The sequence below is a fragment of the Prionailurus bengalensis genome, chromosome C1, assembly GCF_016509475.1.
Source record: "Prionailurus bengalensis isolate Pbe53 chromosome C1, Fcat_Pben_1.1_paternal_pri, whole genome shotgun sequence".
Lineage (NCBI taxonomy): Eukaryota > Metazoa > Chordata > Mammalia > Carnivora > Felidae > Prionailurus > Prionailurus bengalensis.
The window spans coordinates 50,951,731-50,972,065 of record NC_057345.1 but is presented as its reverse complement, the minus strand read 5'-3'; the positions used below and the strand labels follow the sequence as shown (position 1 = coordinate 50,972,065).

The following is a 20,335-nucleotide window of genomic DNA, read 5'->3' as shown; positions in this document are numbered from 1 at the left end:
CCCCTATGTATAACACCCAGCGCTCATCCCAATCAGCATCTTCCTTAATGTCCCTTGCCCATTTAACCCTTCCAGCAACCCTCTTATTTTTGAGAGAAAGAGAGAGACGGAGAGACAGAGAGTTGGGGAGGGGCAGAGAGAAAGGGAGACAGAATCTGAAGCAAGCTCCAGGCTCTGAGCTGTCAGTGCAGAGCCCTACATGGGGCTTGAACTCACGGACTGTGAGATCATGACCTGAGTGGAAGTCGGATGCCTAACCGACTGAGCCATCCAGACGCCCCAAAACCACACTTCTGATTCGTTAAATGCTCCATAGTGTTGTTCCCTTACTTCTTCATTTACCATGACAAAACAGTTTATTAATATATAAAAATAAAGCTATTTTCATTATTATTATTATTTTTTTAATGTTTATTTTTTTTGAGAGAGAAGCAGAGTGTGAGCAGGGGTAGGCAGAAAAGAGGGAGACATAGAATCTGAAGCAGGCTCCAGACTCCGAACTGTCAGCGCAAAGCCCGACGTGGGGCTTGAACTCATGAACCATAAGATCATAACCTGAGCTGAAGCTGGATGTTTAACTGAGTCATGTAGGTGCTCCCTTTTAAGATTTTACTAAGCAAATTAAAAAAACAAAACAGCAACTATACCTCCTTTAAACAATTGAAAGTTTTTAAAAACAATTTTTTTTTTTCAATGTTTATTTATTTTTGGGACAGAGAGAGACAGAGCATGAACGGGGGAGGGGCAGAGAGAGAGGGAGACACAGAATCGGAAACAGGCTCCAGGCTCTGAGCCATCAGCCCAGAGCCCGACGCGGGGCTCGAACTCACGGACCGCAAGATCGTGACCTGGCTGAAGTCGGACGCTTAACCGACTGCGCCACCCAGGCGCCCCTACAATTGAAAGTTTTTTAAAAATAAAGCTTATATTGGTTTAAATTTTATCATGCCCGCATTTTCCAAACTCAATGCTCTCTTCCAAAAAAACCACAGGATGATTTATTTGTCTCATTGCCAGCCTAAATTCACAAATATTTCTTTCTGCAAAGTCATGTTGACTAGATGTGACAAATTGAATTTCTTTCTTCTACCTCCATCGTAAGCATATTTTCTAGGCTACTCAGAATTCCAGTAAGGTAGTCCACAATTAAAGATAAAATAGGAATTATGCTAATAGCACTCCCTGGGTAATCAACCTGTCCATTCTTTATGAGGCCTGCCTCATCTCACTTAGTATTCAAAAAAGCACAACTTCTGAGAAAGAAAAAAATTAAAGCTCTTGCTTCTATAAAGATATTCTAAAAGATTCAGCCTGCCTTGTCGAGGACTGTAATATCTTACAACCCAAGTATACTTGAGCCTTGAGCACCTCTTCCAAGACCACAACAGTGACTTCCTAATTGGGTTTCCCTCTCTGAGATATCCTTGACATGCTATTAGACTAACCTACCTGAAGTAGAGCCCTGATCGGACTATTTCACTGTTCAAAATGCCTTCAACAGCTCTGAGTACCTAATACATGAAAATCAAACCTTCTGAGATTTATTTATTTTTTTAAGTTTATTTATTTATTTTTTTGAGAGGGGGTGGGAGAGACAGAGTGCAAGTGGGGGGAGGGGCAGAGAGAGGGAGACACAGAACTCAAAGCAGTCTCCAGGATCTGAGCTGTCAGCACAGAGCCTGACACAGGGCTTGAACGCATGAACTGCGGGATCATGACCTGAGCTGAAGTTGGACGCTTAACCCACTGAGCAACCCAGGTGCCCCCAAACCTTCTGAGATTTAAATTCAAGCCTCTCATTTGATCTTGATTCACTTTTCAAACCCCATCTTCTATTACTTCCTTTCACATACCATTACTCTTCTCCCCATTCCAAACCCTTATTTTTCTTATTTCCATGTTTTTGTTTATACTATTTCCACATTCTTATCTAACCATATTCATATTTTAAAATCCAATCTACTCATCAGAAATAGCTTACCAGGAAATAATATTCATCTTCTCTGAACTCGTCTTAAAGCTTTATCTTTTAGGACACCTTGTTTTAGTAATATACATGTGTTATTTTCCTTATAAGACTAGAAGTTCTTTGAGGTTAAGACACTTTGTGCATGATCTACAAAGTGGATATATGATAAGTAGTAGCAGAATAAATTAAATCAATAAGAAGTATCCAACACTGAAATGAAGCATCAAGGGTACAGTAGAAAAGCCTAAATATGGTTCACCCCGGGTGCCTGGGTGGCTCAGTCTGTTAAGTGTCCATCTTCGGCTCAGTTCATTATCTCACAGTTGGGGAGTTCAGGCCCCACACTGGGCTCTGTGCTGACAGCTCAGAGTCTGGAGCCTGCTTCAGATTCTATGTCTCTCTCTTTCTCTGCCCCTCCTCCACTCACACGCTAAACATTAAAAAAAAAAAAAAGTCTTAATCACCCCATTCACTTATTCAACAAATACTAAAATTTTTTTTTTAATGTTTATTTACTTTTGAGAGAAAGAGCATGAGCAGGGGAGGTGCAGAGAGACAGAGAGGGAGACACAGAATCTGAAGCAGGCTCCAGGCTCTAAGCTATCAGCACAGAGCTGGATGTGGGGCTCGAACTCCCCAACTGTGAGATAATGAACTGAGCCGAAGTTGGACACTCAACTGACTGAGTCACCCAGGTGCCCCAAGTTACTCAACAAATATTAAGCAAGTGTCATATGCTAGGATATGAGAATAAAGTGGTCAAGAAGATAGTAGGCCAGCCTGCCAGAAGTTTATAATTTAGTGTGGTGCATACAGTCCTACATTCTTAAAATGTTGAGCTGGTGAGAGAACTATAAGCAATAAAATCCTAGTTGAGAAAAAAATCCTCATTGAGAAACTCATTTAGAAATGGGTCTCTCTTTTCTATAAGGCCCAGGTAACATCACATAAAGGACAATTTTTACTTTTTAAATGAACTATGAATATTACTTAACTATGAAGGGAGTTAAGATTACTGAAGGGAATGATGTGAGATGAAGTTAGTCATAATATCTCACATTTCAACACTTATTATATTCCAGGTGCTATGCATTATTTTATTCATTTTGAATAATAGAAAACTTGAAGTTCTGTTTTCTGTGTGTGTGTGTGTGTGTGTGTGTGTGTGTGTGTGTGTGTTTTAAGTAGGCTTCATGCCAGAATCCCAACATGGGACTTGAACTCACAACCCTGAGATCAAGACCTGAACTGAGATCAAGAGATCAACTGAGCCACCCAGGTGCCCCTGAAGGAGTCTTTCAAAAAGCAATCCTTCAAGAAATTATTGGTTGTGAATTAATAAGGAGGAAATGGAGAGTCAACCCAGATGGAAGAAACAATAGGAATAAAGACATAAGTGTTGGAGAGACCAAGATATGTGTGTGTGTGGGGGGGGGGGTGGGTGGCATGAACAGATACGTGGAGAGGGTCTAGTGCTTTACTATGCATTAATGAGAAAGGAAGGCTCATTAGCAGAAGTTGGGGAGGTAAATACAAAGCCTTAATTCTAACTTTGAAACAAGACTCTGAAACAAAGATCTGCTAGGCAAGAGTTATAAAAGAATTCTGACCAAGAGGACAAATACAGTAATATAGTAAGAAAATAAACCCTGCGTTGTATGCACCTGTTGAAAATGGAAGATGCTCGAAGCTGGGACTTTTGCTTTAGGGCTGTAACAATAGAAGTAGAATCACAACTGTAATGAGTTCTTACTGTTTGCCAAGAATAATGCTAAGTATTTTATAAACATTCATTTCTTCCAACAAATCCATAGAATTAATTATTATTATCAATCCCCCCTTTAAATGTGAGGAAATGGAAGTTTATAGTGTTTAACTGGCTCAAGTTCACTCTGCTAGTAAATGACAGAACAAAGATTAGGACTCGGATGTGTCTGAATTCCAAGCTTATGTTCTTAATCACTGTACCATACAGCTGCCCCAGTATTACAATTACCAAGAGTATAGCAGCAGAAATGCTAATAGTCCCTTATATATAGGTATAGAGCTGCATGGATTATCAAGTAGTTTTACCTACATTTAGTGCTTGATTCTCATAACTACCTGCTGACACAGATGAGGAAGGTTATGAGTGTGGCTTTTACAGAAAAAACAAGACTCTGAGAAACTAGTTTAACAAGGCCGTCTTGTTAAAGAATCCACAAGAACCCACATCTTCAGACTTCTTGTCCAATGTTCTTTTAGCACTCTTGTTCACTATGCCGGCACACAACTGCATGAAGGGATTTTGTTCTCTGCTATATCCTTGGTGTCTAAAACAGTATCTGACACACAATAAAGGCTGAATAAATATTTGCTCACTAAAGGAATGAATATAAGATCCCATTAGTGTATAATAATAGTGCTGTTCACTATGCTAACTGTTATCAGGTCCAACTTACTAATGATAAGGTTATATTTCATCTGTTTGGTGATGATTTAAAAAAATTTTTTTAACGTTTATTTATTTTTGAGACAGAGAGAGACAGAGCATGAACAGGGGAGGGGCAGAGAGAGAGGGAGACACAGAATCTGAAACAGGCTCCAGGCTCTGAGCTGTCAGCACAGAGCCCGACGCGGGGCTCGAACCCACGGACCGTGAGATCGTGACCTGAGCCGAAGTCGGACGCTTAACCGACTGAGCCACCCAGGCGCCCCTGTTTGGTGATGATTTAAATGAGCGAGCGCTTTCAGCGATATGTCATATGAGTCATGCTTGAGTACTTACTAAAAACAGCTGAGGAGGGGAAAATGCATAGTGACAGGGTCACAAAATCGAGAGGGAAGGGGTAAGGAAGCAGGCAGGAGAGCAGAGACACCTCTAGACTTTACTGGCCACCCGGAGCAGGGCTATCACTCACCATTTGGTGGCAGTTTTTGGAGGCCAACAGTCTACAGAAAAACTAAAAAAACCCCCTATTTATAATTCAATTCATATATTCAATTATAATATAATAAAATGTATTTTTTACTGGTGACTAAATGATTAGAGCCATTTCTGTGGTTAGCATAGTTAAGAAAATGAAAAGCATAGCTAATTTGTATAATATACTTAAAAATTGAGTTAAATATACTTAAAATATTTGAATAAACAGTTCACATTAATTGAGCATTTACTCTGCACCATGAGCTGTACTAAATGCTGTGTGTGTGGTGGGGGGATGTGTATTTTTATATATATATAACTTCCTTAGCTCTTTACAAGTCTATGAATGTTTGGTAGTAATACCTCCAGGTACAGATGAGGAAGCTGATGTTGAATAACATACCTCCCTCTGGGCATTTGGATATAGTATTTAGCCTCTCCAGACCCCACCCTCTTCTTCTGTAATGTAGAAATAATAATGCTGTCTCTCAGAGGACTGGATGTAAGTGGGATAGGAGATCACATTTTGAAGGCCTTTAAGACAGTGTTTGACACAGTAGACTCAAGATTCAATCATCCCCTTAAAATTCAGTTCCAAAGCGATTTTTTAAAAGTTTATTTATTTATTTTGGGAGGGAGGGAGGGAGAGAGAGAGAAGAGAAAGAAAGAGAGAGGGAGAGAACACGAGCAGGGAAGGGGGCAGAGAGAGAGAGGGAGAGAGAAAATCCCAAGTGGGCTCTGTGTCCCATGCAGGGCTTGATCTCACCAACTGTGAGATGACCTGAGCCGAAATAAGGAATCAGATGCTTAACTGACTGAGCCACTCACCAGGTGCCCTCAAGGGGATATTTTGATGGGAACATTCATAACTAACAATACTCTAGAAAAAAAAAAATTATTCTAAAATATGATTCCCCTTATTCCCCCCACTCCCTCCAAAAGATTTATATGGCGTTCTGTAAAGATGAAAATATTAGGAATTAAGTACTAGCATTTATTGAGTAGCTATTGTGTGTCAGGCACAAGATATATATGTCTTATTAATCCTAACAATCCTATGAGGCGAAACTATTGTTACCTCCCTACACAGAAATAAAGGGAAGACAGAAGAGGTGCTCTAACTATCCAAGGCCAGGTGTCTAGAATAGTTACACTAGGATTTGAACTGAAGAGTATGGCTCTGGGGTCCTTCCTTTCTACCAACATGCTAACTGCCTTAGGTCTAAGAGTGAAAATACCCATTGCTGGCAAGCTTTGGCTACATGGCAATTGGTAAGAGTCAATACCTATCAATACAATCTTTTATGATAGAAACTGGTCAATATAAGTAAAAATTTTGAACATATACAGCTTATGACTCAGCAAATGTACACTGGGGGAAATCTATGCTATAGAAATAAAGGTACCGTTACCTAATAATTCTCTCTCACACATACACACTCACAATGTTTATTTTGGTATCCTTTTACTGGCCAACCCTTGGAAAATCATCTGGACATCTGTCAGTTGGAAATAATAGAGTATACCAAAATACGGCCATGATATTAAGCAAAAAAATAATTTTTTAATGAATAGAATCTATACCAGAAGCATGTATACTATGCATTTCAGATGTAACCTATCTAAAATCAACCTCTTAATTTCCACTTCTCTGCTGAAGAGCAGCTATTCTTCAAGAGACTAATAAAAGGCACCACCACCCACCTTCTTGCTCAAGCCAAAAATCTAGGTTTGTGCATGAGTCTCTGGTTCTCCTCAGCTTCCACATTTAATCAATCAAGTCTGATTCACCATCTAAAACTCCAAAAATCCACTCACTTTTCTTTGCCTCCAATACCAAGCCACCATCTGCATCTAACTGCAATCAGGTCTCACGGTGTCTGATGTCTTTTGGCGTATTACTTTTACTTTCCCGTAGTCCATTCTCTACCCCGTGGACTGTACATCAAGTCGTTTCATTCCCCCATCACAAACCCTGCAGTGGCTTCCAGCGCACATAGGATAAAACCCAAACTTCTCACTCTGACTCACAAAGCTCTTGCCCCATACCAGTCTCCAGGCTCCCAATACGCCTCCAGCCATATCCCTCAAATGCTCCAGCTCATTCTCACTTGAGAGTTATTTCTGTTCCCTCTGCAAAGAAAGCTCTCCCCCTTTATCTTTGTGTTTGGCTCCTTCTTATCATGTTGACCTCATTTACATTTCCCCTGTCCAAGAGGACTACCCTGACACTAACCAAAGTGTTACTTTGGATCACAAGCTACTTTCCTTATTTTAATTCTCTCCAAGTCACAGACCACTGTTGATAATTCTCTTGGTGTATTTATTCATTAATTTCCTTATTAGAATGTAAGCTGAACCACAGCAAGGAGCCTTCTGTTTTATTCACACCTATGTCTCTAACACTCAAGACCATTTGATGCATAATATGCACTCCTCGAATGCTGGCTGAATGAAAAGAATGTGTACTGTACAATCAGGTTTTAACTAAAAGAGACACTACTCACATATAGCTGTTTATTTTTGTGGTAGAAGAAAAGGAGAAAATATGGAAAGATACTAAACAGTAAATATTAACTTCCTTGGGGAGGTAGGGAAAGGAAAATTAACTTTTTCTTCTAGTAACTCTGTATGGTTTGACTAGTTACAATAAGTATTTTTTTTTCTTTTTGGAATTAAAAAATAAAAAAAATGTAAAGAGAATGTAATGTTCCCTCAGCTGAGGAGACACTTGATTATATAGCTAGTTAGCTATCTAATGTACATCTATCTGTCTACTTCTAGAAGCAGATCAGCAGATCAATGTGATGGCAATCTTGTACTAGTAATTTCTCCATTAACAGATTAGTTATTTAAAGATACTTCTTTTAAATTTTTTTTTTCAACGTTTATTTATTTTTGGGACAGAGAGAGACAGCGCATGAACGGGCGAGGGGCAGAGAGAGAGGGAGACACAGAATCGGAAACAGGTTCCAGGCTCTGAGCCATCAGCCCAGAGCTGGACGCGGGGCTCGAACCCACGGACCGCGAGATCGTGACCTGGCTGAAGTCGGACGCTTAACCGACTGCGCCACCCAGGCGCCCCAAAGATACTTCTGATCATAGGTATTAAAGTATTTCAAAAACATTAAGAAAGAGGTACTGACAGCTACCAGAGGGGAGGTGGTGTGAGGATGGAGGACAGGTGATGGGGATTAAGGAGGGCACTTGTTGTGATGAGTGGCTGGTGTGGTACGGAAGTGTTGAATCACTAACTTGTACACGTGACACTAACACTACACTGTAGGTTAACTAGCTGGAATTTATTAAAAAAAAATTTTTTTTTAACGTTTATTTATTTTTGAGACAGAGAGAGACAGAGCATGAACGGGGGAGGGGCAGAGAGAGGGGAGACACAGAATCGGAAGCAGGCTCCAGGCTCTGAGCCATCAGCCCAGAGCCCGACGCGGGGCTCGAACTCATGGACCGTGAGATCGTGACCTGAGCCGAAGTCGGATGCTTAACCGATTGAGCCACCCAGGCGCCCCTAACTAGCTGGAATTTAAATAAAAACTCAAAAAAAATCATTTTTCCAATAAATTTTGAAATGCTCTGTTAGGACAAATTAGAGATCTGGAAGAAACTTGAAGGAACTTTGAGGAAAGCAATACTTACATGTTAAGTTCTAATGTCTTTGATATTACTTTATAATCATACCTCAAATACTTTCTAATTAGGGAAATTTCCTATTTAGCACATTCCATGAATTTTGAATATCAGGTACTGACAATCAAAAATGCTAGAATTGGAAAAAATAATCATGACAGATCCATCTAAGTCACGGCAAGCTCATTAGGAGCCATTTTACCTCAACAGAAGATGGGTAACTTGATGGTAATGGAAACGGAGCAACGGCCATCTGATTGACTGCATCTTCATTTCTGTGGATGTGAAAATAGGCAGAATCAGCACACACCAAATGCTAAGTTTCTGGCTCAAGATACAACCATTTCCTCTGTTGAAAATGCATACACAGCACCTTAGAATAAAAAATATGTACAGATGTATACTGGTTTTAAGCATGCAAACCTATTAAGCACAAAAAGGGATGTATTACCCCAGGGACAGTAAGATGTGATTATTAGTGACAGAAAATGATGATGTTAGGGGTTAGCTAGATCCTGCTTACTAAGTCAGGATCATTTTGGAAAGACATCAACTCTTTCAGCACTGTCGAGTGTAAGTTTTTTGAATGGCCGTGTGTAACCTCTAGGCCCATTAATATCCAGACCATTTTGTTCTTTGAACTGGAAAGGTTCCCAGCTCCCTCATTTGGCTTCTAACTTTGTTATGCCAAATGAAGGTCGATGGGATGTGTATGACAGGCCCTGCATGGGTGGGCACTGTGAGGAGGAGTGATGGATGGGGAGAGCAGAGATCCAGACAAATATGGGTCAGTCCCACTCCTCCTCATCCTAATGGGAGCAGAGAAGGTGGGAGCTAAAACTTCATCACCAGGTACACAGGTACAGAACAACTCCTAGAATACCAGTTCTGATTATTTGGGCCCATTTCCATGACATTACCAGCAAATGATAGGCGGTGATTTCGTGGGAGATTTAACCTTTACTATTCATTCATGATGCATAACCAGTAATAATTATCTCAAGATTTATGTGAAGTTTGACTTTAGATTTCACAACATAAGCCAAGGAAGATCACAAAAACGCTTCTTCCTGGTACGTAAAGCTCTAAGACTGTTCACGGATCTCTCTCCATATGACCAGTATATCCAGGATAGCCACTACCTGACTTGGTATGGCATTCAAAATCCAAACCCAATGTATTTTTTACTTCTCACCAATAGGAAAAATACATTGGTCCATGCCATTCCTGCTTTGGTGCTTTAATCATATCACTGCATTTACCTGAATTGTCTTTATTAAATTTCTAATCCACCCATCCTTCTCCTCCAGTGTGAGTTCAATAACCTCAATTAAGTGAATTATTCCCTTATGTTAAAAGACTATCTCTATATTGATGTCTTCCAAATTCATATGGTTAGCCCAGGTCTTTTTCTGAGCTTAATATCTGCATATCTAACTCCTACTTTATATTTCCACTGGATGTCTTACAAACATCTCAAATAAAATAGATCTCTTTATCCCACTAGTCGCCAGAGGGTTCCATGATCAATCCTCCTCACTTGAGTAAATATTAACAAGGTCTGCCCCACTGTTCAACCAGGAACTGGGGAGTCATTCTTGAAACCTCTAACCCCTCAGCTGTATATCCAATCAAGAAGCCTTGTTAATTCTACCTTCAAAATGTATCTTGAGTCTTTCCACTATTATCATTTCTTATCAGAGTTAACGGTAAGAGCAACCTATTTCTCCAGTCTATTCTTCACCCAGCAGCGTTATTATGGTTCTAATACATAAATCTGGTTATATTTCTATCCCCTGCTTAAAATACCCCTATGGCTTATTATACTTAGGATCAAGTCCACAATTGTTAGGGAGGCTGTAAGGCCTTGAGCAATCTGTCTCAGCCTCCATCTCTGGCTTGTTCTCTCTTCTCCTGGTTCCCTTGGCTCTAGTCTAGTTACATGAGCTTTCTTCCCATTTCTCAGCTGAGCCAAGCTCCATCCACCTCAGGGTACTAGCTAGCCCTATTCTCTTCCGCTCTGCTCAGCCATTGCCCAAATCCTTCGTCTGATTTATATTCTTACTTCTTTTTCCTAGCTGACCATAAACATCATTTCCTCAAATAAGCCTTCTAGGACCTCCACTATATGCATATGGCACCCTATACAATAATTGTAGTTATTGTCTTTCATAATTTACCTAACTGATCTGCATAAACATGTGCTTCTAGATGGTAAGCACTCCGAGGAGAGGAACCATGTCCTTCCTACTCTCTCTTACATTAACTAGGGCAAACAGTGCCTGGCAAACAGTCTGTACTTAACAGAGTTGTTAAGTGAACCGAACTGCAAGAAGTCTAGGCTGATGTAAATTTTATGTGGAAATAGGCAGAGTATATATAAATAAAGAGATGAAGTCTAGGTACCATTCCTTATTCTAACCTTCTAAGGTTCTTGGATTATCTAGCATATGAGTCAAACCAAAGCAAGAGGGAGAAAAACTAGAACCATAAAGTGACACAGCATATGAAGAATGCATCTAGTTTTTCTGACCGCATCACAGATGCCTTGAGCATGCACTATTACATTAAGAGATGGCTATTGTTTTTCAGGGAGTACAATCCATTCCTCAGCAGTTTGCTCATACACAGAAGAAGCAATCAGTTACCTCTGGATAAGTAACAGCATTTCAAAGTGGTAATTCCCTTTCACATTCATTTTCCTCCACTGAATAACACAATAGAACTCAGCTCTAGCTTAGAGCTGAAAGCCAACAGGACACGTCTGCTCCAGACTCAGAACTCACGGGGCAGAGTACATTTGGCAGTAATTAAGCAGATGGCTTTTCATACTTCTTTCAAAGGTTACCGGCATTAAAAATATGGCTGCACATAAATTCTTATTGAGAAGTCATGATTACCTGGACCAAGTTACTTCAAATCAGCCAAGTTATCCCTTCATAATTTAATGATTTTCTCCAAATGAGTATGACTTTAATGGCCTTTAAATTCTATATTAATTTTTTTAAACTTCACAAAATAGAACACTACAATTACTCTCAATGGAGAGAAAAAAGTGCTTTAAAAAGTTATTGTTAATAATCCTTTATAATCCACTTACCAGGGAGTGTTCACACACCTCCACGTCAAGTAAGCAAAGACCTGACAATTTGCAAGAGAAATGAGTAGGAAGAGGGAAGCCAAAGGACAGAAGGCATTCACACTTCAAACAAGCAGTCAGCTTGAATGACTTCTGGGGACCCTTTGGCCCTTCCTCTCCTGTGATTCTCACAAGGAATAAAATCTATTTGCTTCATAATTTACCTTTCCTTTCCAATATAATTAATGTAAGTTTCTTAGGCCCAGGCGCCCCATACAAGACACAATCAGAAATTATAATTGCTTATTGGTATTTTCATAATTATCGTCAACAGCTGTTGAGAGAGATAATGGAGTGCTACCATGGGTAAGAGTGAGAATACTTTTCCAGAGTACAGAGCCCTGTATGTGTATGTCTGTATCACTGTATTTTTCATGCTCTATTAAAATTACCTGTGCTGTCCTCTCTCCCCCTTGAAGCCCAGGGATGGGATCTTATCTTTTTGCATCCCTCCAGCTTGTAGGAGGTAGGGGTACTGTCAGAGTACCCCTTTCAGAGTACTACAGAGTAGTACTGTATAGAGTACTGTCAGAGTACTACCTGACAGAATAGGGGTACTATAAACATCTGTTGAATAAAGGTGATCTTAACAAGGCAGGAAAAAGACATGGAAACAGAACTATCAAAACTATGCCCTGTGTTTTTCAAGCTGCTTCAATGAGTTAATGATAGTGTACTGCCTCTAGCCAGGCAGCTATCAGTACTTGCCACATTAAGGGACATTTCTTGGGGTGTCTGCCTAGCTCACAGTAATTCCCTGAATGGGCCAGAGTAGCAATGTCTACATTGTGTAACAATGACAGCCTGCCTCAACCTTAGTGGATGGAGGGAGAAAACACCTGTCTCAGTTTGGGCCAATCAGATTCTTTCCCAGGGACTCAAAATTTAGGACAGACACAGAGATCAGGAATGTAGTAGCTAGATAATAACAAATGAAGTGCTCAAGGCTAAAGAGGGGGTTGAGAAATCGCTTCTGACATCTCTGGAGTCATCCTGATTTCTTCAGTCTTAGATGTAAAGCCCCTTCTTAAGAGCCCCCGAGACATCCTTGTATTCTTACAATGCATTCTCCTTTATTTTTTTAAATGTTTATTTATTTTGAGAGAGAGGGGCGGGGTGGGGGAGAGGGATAGGATGGGGCAGAGAGAGAGAGGGAGAGAGAGAATCCCAAGTAGGCTCTGTGTTCTCAGCATAGAGCCTGATGCGGGCAATCTCATGAATCATGAAATCATGCACTGAGCTGAAGCCAGGAGTCTGATGCTTAACCATCAGAGCCACCCAGGCGCCCCCTGCATTCTCCTTTAATTTAAGCTGGCTAGCATTTACTAATTAGAGTAAACTCAATAATATAGCTCTGATTTTTGTTTTGAATACATTTAGTTTATTTAACAAATATTTATACTAGGGGTACAAAGATGAAGAAAACATCATTTCTGCCTTTGATGGTATTAGCCATTAGTAAGGAATATAGCTATATAAGTAAATGGACAATTACAATAATGGAATTAACTATACAGGGACTGTCAATTTAGTTCTTCTCCAAACAGTTTCTAGGAACACCCCCAATTCAGTTTCTTGTAGAATATACTTATATTTATCACAAATATACATTCTAGATCCTGATTTCAATTCTATTTTGTTACAAAAATATACTCATTGGCAGTTGTGTTAGTTAGAATTCTAAAAAGGTTCCCAAGATTGTTGCCGCCTGGTTTACATACTGCATAGGATCAATTTCACTTCCATGATTAAGTAATATTAAATAGCACAGCTGACTAGAATACAAAGAAAGATAAAAAAAAAAAAAAAAAAAGAAAGATGATCAAGTGGAGCCTGACCCAATCATACCGGCCCTTTAAATCTGGAGATGTCACTCCCCAGAGCTCCAATGCCCTGATCTCCTAAATTAGTAGTTATTTCACAGGAATCCTAAAGAATGCTTGGAGGTTAGAGACAGGAAGTCAGAGATTAGAAATATCATTGCTGGAGGATGCCTGGGTGGCTCAGTAGGTTAAGTTAAGCATTGGACTCTTGGTTTTGGCTCAGGTCATGGTCTCAGTTTCATGGGGTCAAGCCCTGCATCTGGCTCCACGCTAAGAATGTGGAGTCTGCTTGGGATTCTCTGTCTCCCTCTCTCTCTCTCTCTGTCACTTTCCCACTCGTGGTATCTTTGTCTCTCCCAAAATAAATAAATAAAACCTAAAAAAAAAAAAAAAAGAAATGCCATTGCCGGTTTGAGGATGGGGGAGGCCATGTGGTAAAGAATATGAATGGTCTCTAGGAGCTGAGAGTAGTCCTCATTTGAGAACCAGCAAGGGCATACAAGACATCAACTCGGATGAACTTGGAAGTTGAATTTTTTCCAAGATTTCAGACAAGAACTTAGAACGGACAACACTTTGATTTCTGCCTTGTGATACACAGCCATGCTGTGCCAGACATCTGATCTACAGAACTGTGAGCTAATAAATAGGTGTTGTTTTAAGCTATTAAATTGGCGGTAATTTGCTACACAGTAAGAGAAAACTAGTACACAGCACAATTCTTTGATTTGGAAAATATGGTCACCAGAAACATACCCATATATCACTGTTCTAAATGTCTTTCATGGATTAACTCATTTAACTTGCATTAACAGCCCTATGTGGTAATTACAATGATTTTCTTCATTTAACACAGAGGGTAAGCAACCTGACCAAACTCACAAAGCAAATGAATAGTACAGCCAAGGTTGAAACCTGGCAGTCTGGCCTCAAAACCCACTCTTTTAGCTACTACACTACAGTGTTTCCCATTTTAACAACCTGCCCCAGAGCCACATATGTCTTCTCTTACATACCCAAGCCAATAGTCCTAGACTCACCTTAGGGAAAAGTTCTACTAGGTCACAATTTACTCTTAAAGCTATTTCATAATTTTCCTTAGGGCAAGAAGTATGAAAGTTTCTGAGTTTGCTCACTCTATCAACTTTTTGTACTTAAGTTCTGAGCGTCATGTCTTCATTACCTAGTCTTTGTACAGATATAATGACTATAAAATGCTTTAAAATACTCATCGTGTTTGATAGCGCATGTAGCATGGTAAAAAATACAGCAGAGTGTAATTCCCTCAATATTCTTCCGTGACCATAATTAGAACTGTTCCTAAATCCTCTGGCTTGTACTTTCCTTCTTTAAAGTTGAGCCGGTACTTGAACCAAGTACTTGGTAATCATGGAAATACATGTTGAGATGGAACATGCTGCCTTGTACCTTTTTTTTTTGCGCCTATTTTGGGCCCTTGTAGTTTATTCTTTATTTTTAAAAATTTTTTTAATGTTTATTTATTTTTGAGAGAGAGCGCGTGCACACAAGGTGGGGGGATAGGGACAGAAAGAGAGGGAGACACGGAGCCCAAAACAAGTTCCAGGCTCTGAGCTGTCAGCACAGAGCCCAATGCAGGGCTCTAATTCGTCAACTGTGAGATCATGACCTGAGCCAAAGTCGGATGCTTAACCGACTGGGCCACCACTAGGCACCCCTACCTAGTGTATTTAAATACAGAAGCAGAAAGTAGAATGGTAGTTGCCAGAGGCTGCGGGGTAGGGGAGGGAGAATGGGGAGTTACTTTTTACCAGGTACAGATTTTTAGTTTTACAAGATATAAAGAGTTCTGCAGATAGGTAGTGGTGACAGCTGCACAGCAGTGTAATGTACTCATTGCCATTGAACTGTACGCTTAAAAATGGTTAAGATGGTGGACTTTATGTCATACATATCTTACTACAATTTAAAACAATTAAGCAAGACACAAGAACAACAAAGTGTGCAGAGAATATATTTGAATTACTTAGAATGTCACTTAATAATCATTATTGTCGGGGTGCCTGGGTGGCTCAGTCGGTTGAGCGTCCGAGTTCAGGTCAGGTCATGATCTCACAGTTCGTGAATTCAAGCCCCACGTCGGGCTTTGTGCTGACTGATGGCTCAGAACCTGGAGCCTGCTTCAGATTCTGTGTCTCCCTCTCTCTCTGTCCCTCCTCTGTTTGTGTTCTGTCTCCCTCTGTCTCTCAAAAATAAATAAAAAACATTAAAAACAAAATCATCGTCTCCAGACTGCTGTGGTTCTGCCACTTGGAAATTCACTTTCACTAAACCCGTAGGATCTTATTTTATACCAACAAAACAGCACTATATGAAAAACAGAAGTTTTGTACCTGATTTCAGCCAGGATAGCTGAGTAGGCAGATTTCATTTTTTAAAATCTATTCTAAAATGATTACAACTGCCATCTAGTGCCTAGCCCAGTGTTTAAATACACACACAGAGTTGAATAAATGAGTGATACAGGAACACAGCTAAACAGGCCTAAATGTTATTTTCTGATTGTACTAAATATAGTGATGGGAGACACTTGAGGACAGGAAAAATAAACTCTACATTTGCTTTATTAATTGGGACACGGCACTGAATTAACATTTGGCTAGGAAAGCTCAATATAAATGAACCAGAAGTAACATATAAAACAAAGCACATCATTATATTTCAGTGGGAGCAAAACTCCTTTCTGTAAAGGTTCCAAGAGAGGTTTCAAACTCTATGAACAGACTGAATAGTTTACAATTTCCAATTGTAAGAAACCTCCCAAATAGCAATATGCTGAATCTGAAATAAATGACCAATGACAGTAGAATTATGAACTTTATTTACTTGGCATTCCAAACAATGTCAGTAATGAGGGCTGCTGGGAGTAACTCAGCATCCAGACCCACATTTCACAAACGTGGCCCCAGGCAAGTTCTAAATAACTGTTGCCAGTTGTGCAGAGGAAAAGGTAGCTCATAAAATATCTGGCAGTGCAGGTTGGTGGGAGGGTTGATGTAGAGAGCTTAGGACTGGATGGATGGGATGATTTAGCCTAATATGTTTCTCAGAGAGGTTCTTTCTGAAGGATAACGTAGTAGATACCCTCAGCCATTTGTCTCTTTATCCTGGCTGGCAAAGCCTTAATGGTGTTCAGATATCCAGCCCTCACTAAAAGGCCATGTGCTGGGGAAAAGTGACTTCTTCCACCGCAGGTAAAAACGCAGGATAAATCCTGCCTAATTCCTCTGAGATAATCATGGCAATCCAATCTCATTTCAAGAGCCAGTGAATGGTTTGGCAATGGAAATACGTCATACTGGAGATACGCAGTGGAGACCTGCTCAGAGGTCTTGTGATTTGCTGAAGAAGTCTGAAGGATAAAAATTTGTCAGAACCAAGGATAAAAGCCTGTGGGTGACCAGAAAATGTGCAGAAGAAACCATCTCACTCCGGCTGCTCATGATTTGTTCAGATAGCTCACTTTTATTACCCTTCTCATTCATTAGGATTCTTTGGCAAGAAGCAAGAGAAATGAATTTGGACCAACTAAAGCAAAGGGAATTTATTAAAGGGATACAGGGATCTCACAAAACACAAGCAGGCTACATGATTAGATTTGGAACATACAGGAACTAAGAGGCCTCCAGAGGACAAGGAAGCAGGAAAACAGAATGATGTCATAGCAGGAACCTCCTATTAAGGCCCTGTGGTTTCATGAATAAACACCATTTATATAAAATCACTCACGTAATGTGAGTGCTTCCTAGTCTAAGCAAAGGTATCATATTGCCTAAGTTTAGGTCACATGACCAACCCTGGGCCACATCTCAGAAGTGAAAGACAGGGCCCCTTCAGCTTACATAGAGGAAGAGAGGCATCTAGCTGTACTGTTTTTACTGTTCCACCATAGTATATGTATTGTGTGGGTGTGCGTGTTTCAAAAAGAAAGTCTATCTAAGGAAACAGATATTCTACAAGGAAAGGAGAAGTACTGACCAGCCAAAAAAAAAGGAAAGAGAAACTTCCCAAACATGATTAGAAAACCAGGCACAATTAGGTATTTGAGTGCTAAACGAAATCAAACAAATATAGTCATAATTTTCCCAAGCTGGTACCAGGTTAAGGATGGGGAGTAGCAAAGAAAAGAAGAAATTACCAATTTCTTGAAATAAAATAATGAAATAAAAATGATTTTTTTCTTTTTTATTTATATATATATAATACATATATATAATACATATACATATGTATACATATACATATATAATATGTATACATATACATATATAATACATTATATATAATACATATATATAATACATATATATATGTATATATTTTAATTTTATTTTTGAAATCTACATCCAAATTAGTTAGCATATAGTGCAACAATGATTTCAGGAGTAGATTCCTTAATGCCCCTTACCCATTTAGCCCATCCCCCCTCCCACTTTTTTCTTTTTTTTAAATGTTTTATTGTTTATTCTTGACAGAGACAAAGTATGAGTGGGGAGGGGCAGCGAGAGGGAGACACAGAATCCGAATCAGGCTCCAGGCTCTGAGCTGTCAGCCCAGAGCCCGACGCGGGGCTTGAACTCACAAGCTGTTAGATCATGACCTGAGCCGAAGTCAGATGCTTAACTGACTGAGCCGCCCAGGCACCCTGAAATAAAAATGATTTTCAAAGATACTTTATAAGTCATGCAAGAAAGTTTGATAGCAACACTTTATCTAATATACTGAATTCACCTGATTCACGAATGGCCCCAAAATGGCAAAATTTTGGGACACTTCAGATTGACTAGCTACAATTACCTCCAAAAAAAAGGAAAACTTATGGCTTCTGTGGATATTCAAAAGAATATGCCATAGGCTTTCAAGATGATTCCAGAACTGGAATCCACCCAATGGAATCGTAACTGAATTAAGTGTACAACTTCCCAAGGTTACCATAGTAGGTCAAAGGGAACAACGCTTCTTATTTGGATGCATAACATCCAATGTCTTGACAAAAGATCAAAACACAAAACACTCCAATTCCACCTTGTTCTTGAACTAAAAGGCTTATAAATTCTACTTACAAAATAAAAGTAATAAATAATTAAAATTACTCTTTAATATGGAGAGTACAATAAACAAGTATCAAAGAAATTAAGAAAGAGTCCGCATTGCAGAGCACTTGAAAGACTCACATGGGTCTACCATATGGTCCAACTAAACACAGAAGAGCTTTGAAACTGAAGAGTGTCTCTATCTTCCTTCCTCCTGCAAGTCCTAGAAAGAACTCAATGCTAATGACAGGCCTCTTCCTCAAATCTTGTTACATATCTCATGGATGATATTTTATTGTGTACTTGAAAAGGGGCATTACATTCTTTAATGGTCCATGAGAGTTGGAAGTATGCTTCCTCACAGATTTCAAAGCAGCTGATGTACACAGCTCATCCAATGATACTTTCAACGACTGCTTTTCTCGTAGAAGTAAATGGTCAGGTACATTGGGTATAATATCCAATCTCAGAAACCTTTGGGTTTCTGGACACACTATAGCTTTGCTTACTTATACTTCAGGTCTGAGCTTCAGCATCTTTCTCTGTAATACTCTCCCAAAGGCTCCAAAGTTTAGGTTAACTGTGTTTCCTATACATAAAGTACCCAGTACCTTTATCACTGGATGAGGTATCACGCTGCTTATTCTCTGCCTCCTCCTTTAAGGTAGAGATTGTAGTCTTTGTATCATGGACTCTGCAGCCCCAGCACAAGTAGGTACCCTGCAAATACTTGTTGAATAAATGCATGAATAGTTCTTTATGAAAGTTAAATTCATGCTCATTCCCACGATCTTTTTTCCTTCTTATTTAGATACAAAGAGCATAGCAAGGATTTTAAAAACAGGCATTTAATTCACTTCTTCAGATGGACTTCTCCCACAGATGACTGTGACATTCACATTAATTTCAAGTCAATATCATCTTTTCGGGATATGGCCAGAGGATAACGGGCCACCCTATATTTTTAGTGACAAAAACAAGACATATGCTCAATCGATACTGTATGGTAGCTCCCACGGTGAGTCCACTCTGAGTCAGTAGGGCTTGACAGCCAGCACTAAATCTTTCCATGGGGTTCAGTTTCACTTGGCCTCCCCTAGCCCCAGGAGTTTTTATAACAGTACACATTTTCCACATGTAATTAAGTAATGGAGAGTGAGTTGTTATACATGACATTTAATTTTCAGTAGTGGGGGAAGGTATGACAAGAGCTCCAGGCAAGATCATTAATCTCCTCGGATCCCTGCACTGCCAAATACAGCAATTCATTCTTTCTTGTATTAATATAGCTCTCCTCCTGTACTTAAGTTATAGTGCTTGTGTAGAGGGGATAATGTCAAATAGGAAAACCCACAGAACTGAAATGTGTGGTACATAGTAAGAATTCGAGATTGTAAAATGCATCTGGACTATCCATTGTGGAATAATTTTGTATACCAGAGTCCCTGTGCGTCATAGGCACAAGTACATGATTACCAGATTGTCCAAAATCTAATTTGGGGGGAAAAAGGGAGGGAAGAGTGATTATGTAAGTCATGTATACATAGCAGCAGCAACTTGCTAATGTCACTAATGACTCACAGGCCTCTTGTGAATTAAAGGTCAATTAGTATATGAATAAATACAAGTGTTAAAAGAATACAACAAGGACGTGATCACACAAATGTGTATCACTATAGACTAAAGGCCCTAGTTAATTAAAATGTTGCCTGCAGCATATTTTAACAGCTTTCTGTGATTACTGCTAATCATACTCTGAAATCTGTGGCTAGTTCCCATTTT

At 39.6% G+C, this 20,335-nt stretch overlaps 1 protein-coding gene across 1 annotated transcript in view; it reads right to left on the bottom strand.

Moving 5' to 3' along the window:
- The window catches only part of PATJ (PATJ crumbs cell polarity complex component), a 368,834-nt gene that overhangs the window by 100,352 nt on the left and 248,147 nt on the right, over positions 1 to 20,335 (bottom strand). Inside the window, 1 exon segment of the mRNA XM_043575139.1 lies at positions 8,722 to 8,794. Within this exon segment, the coding sequence (XP_043431074.1) occupies positions 8,722 to 8,794 (73 nt within the window).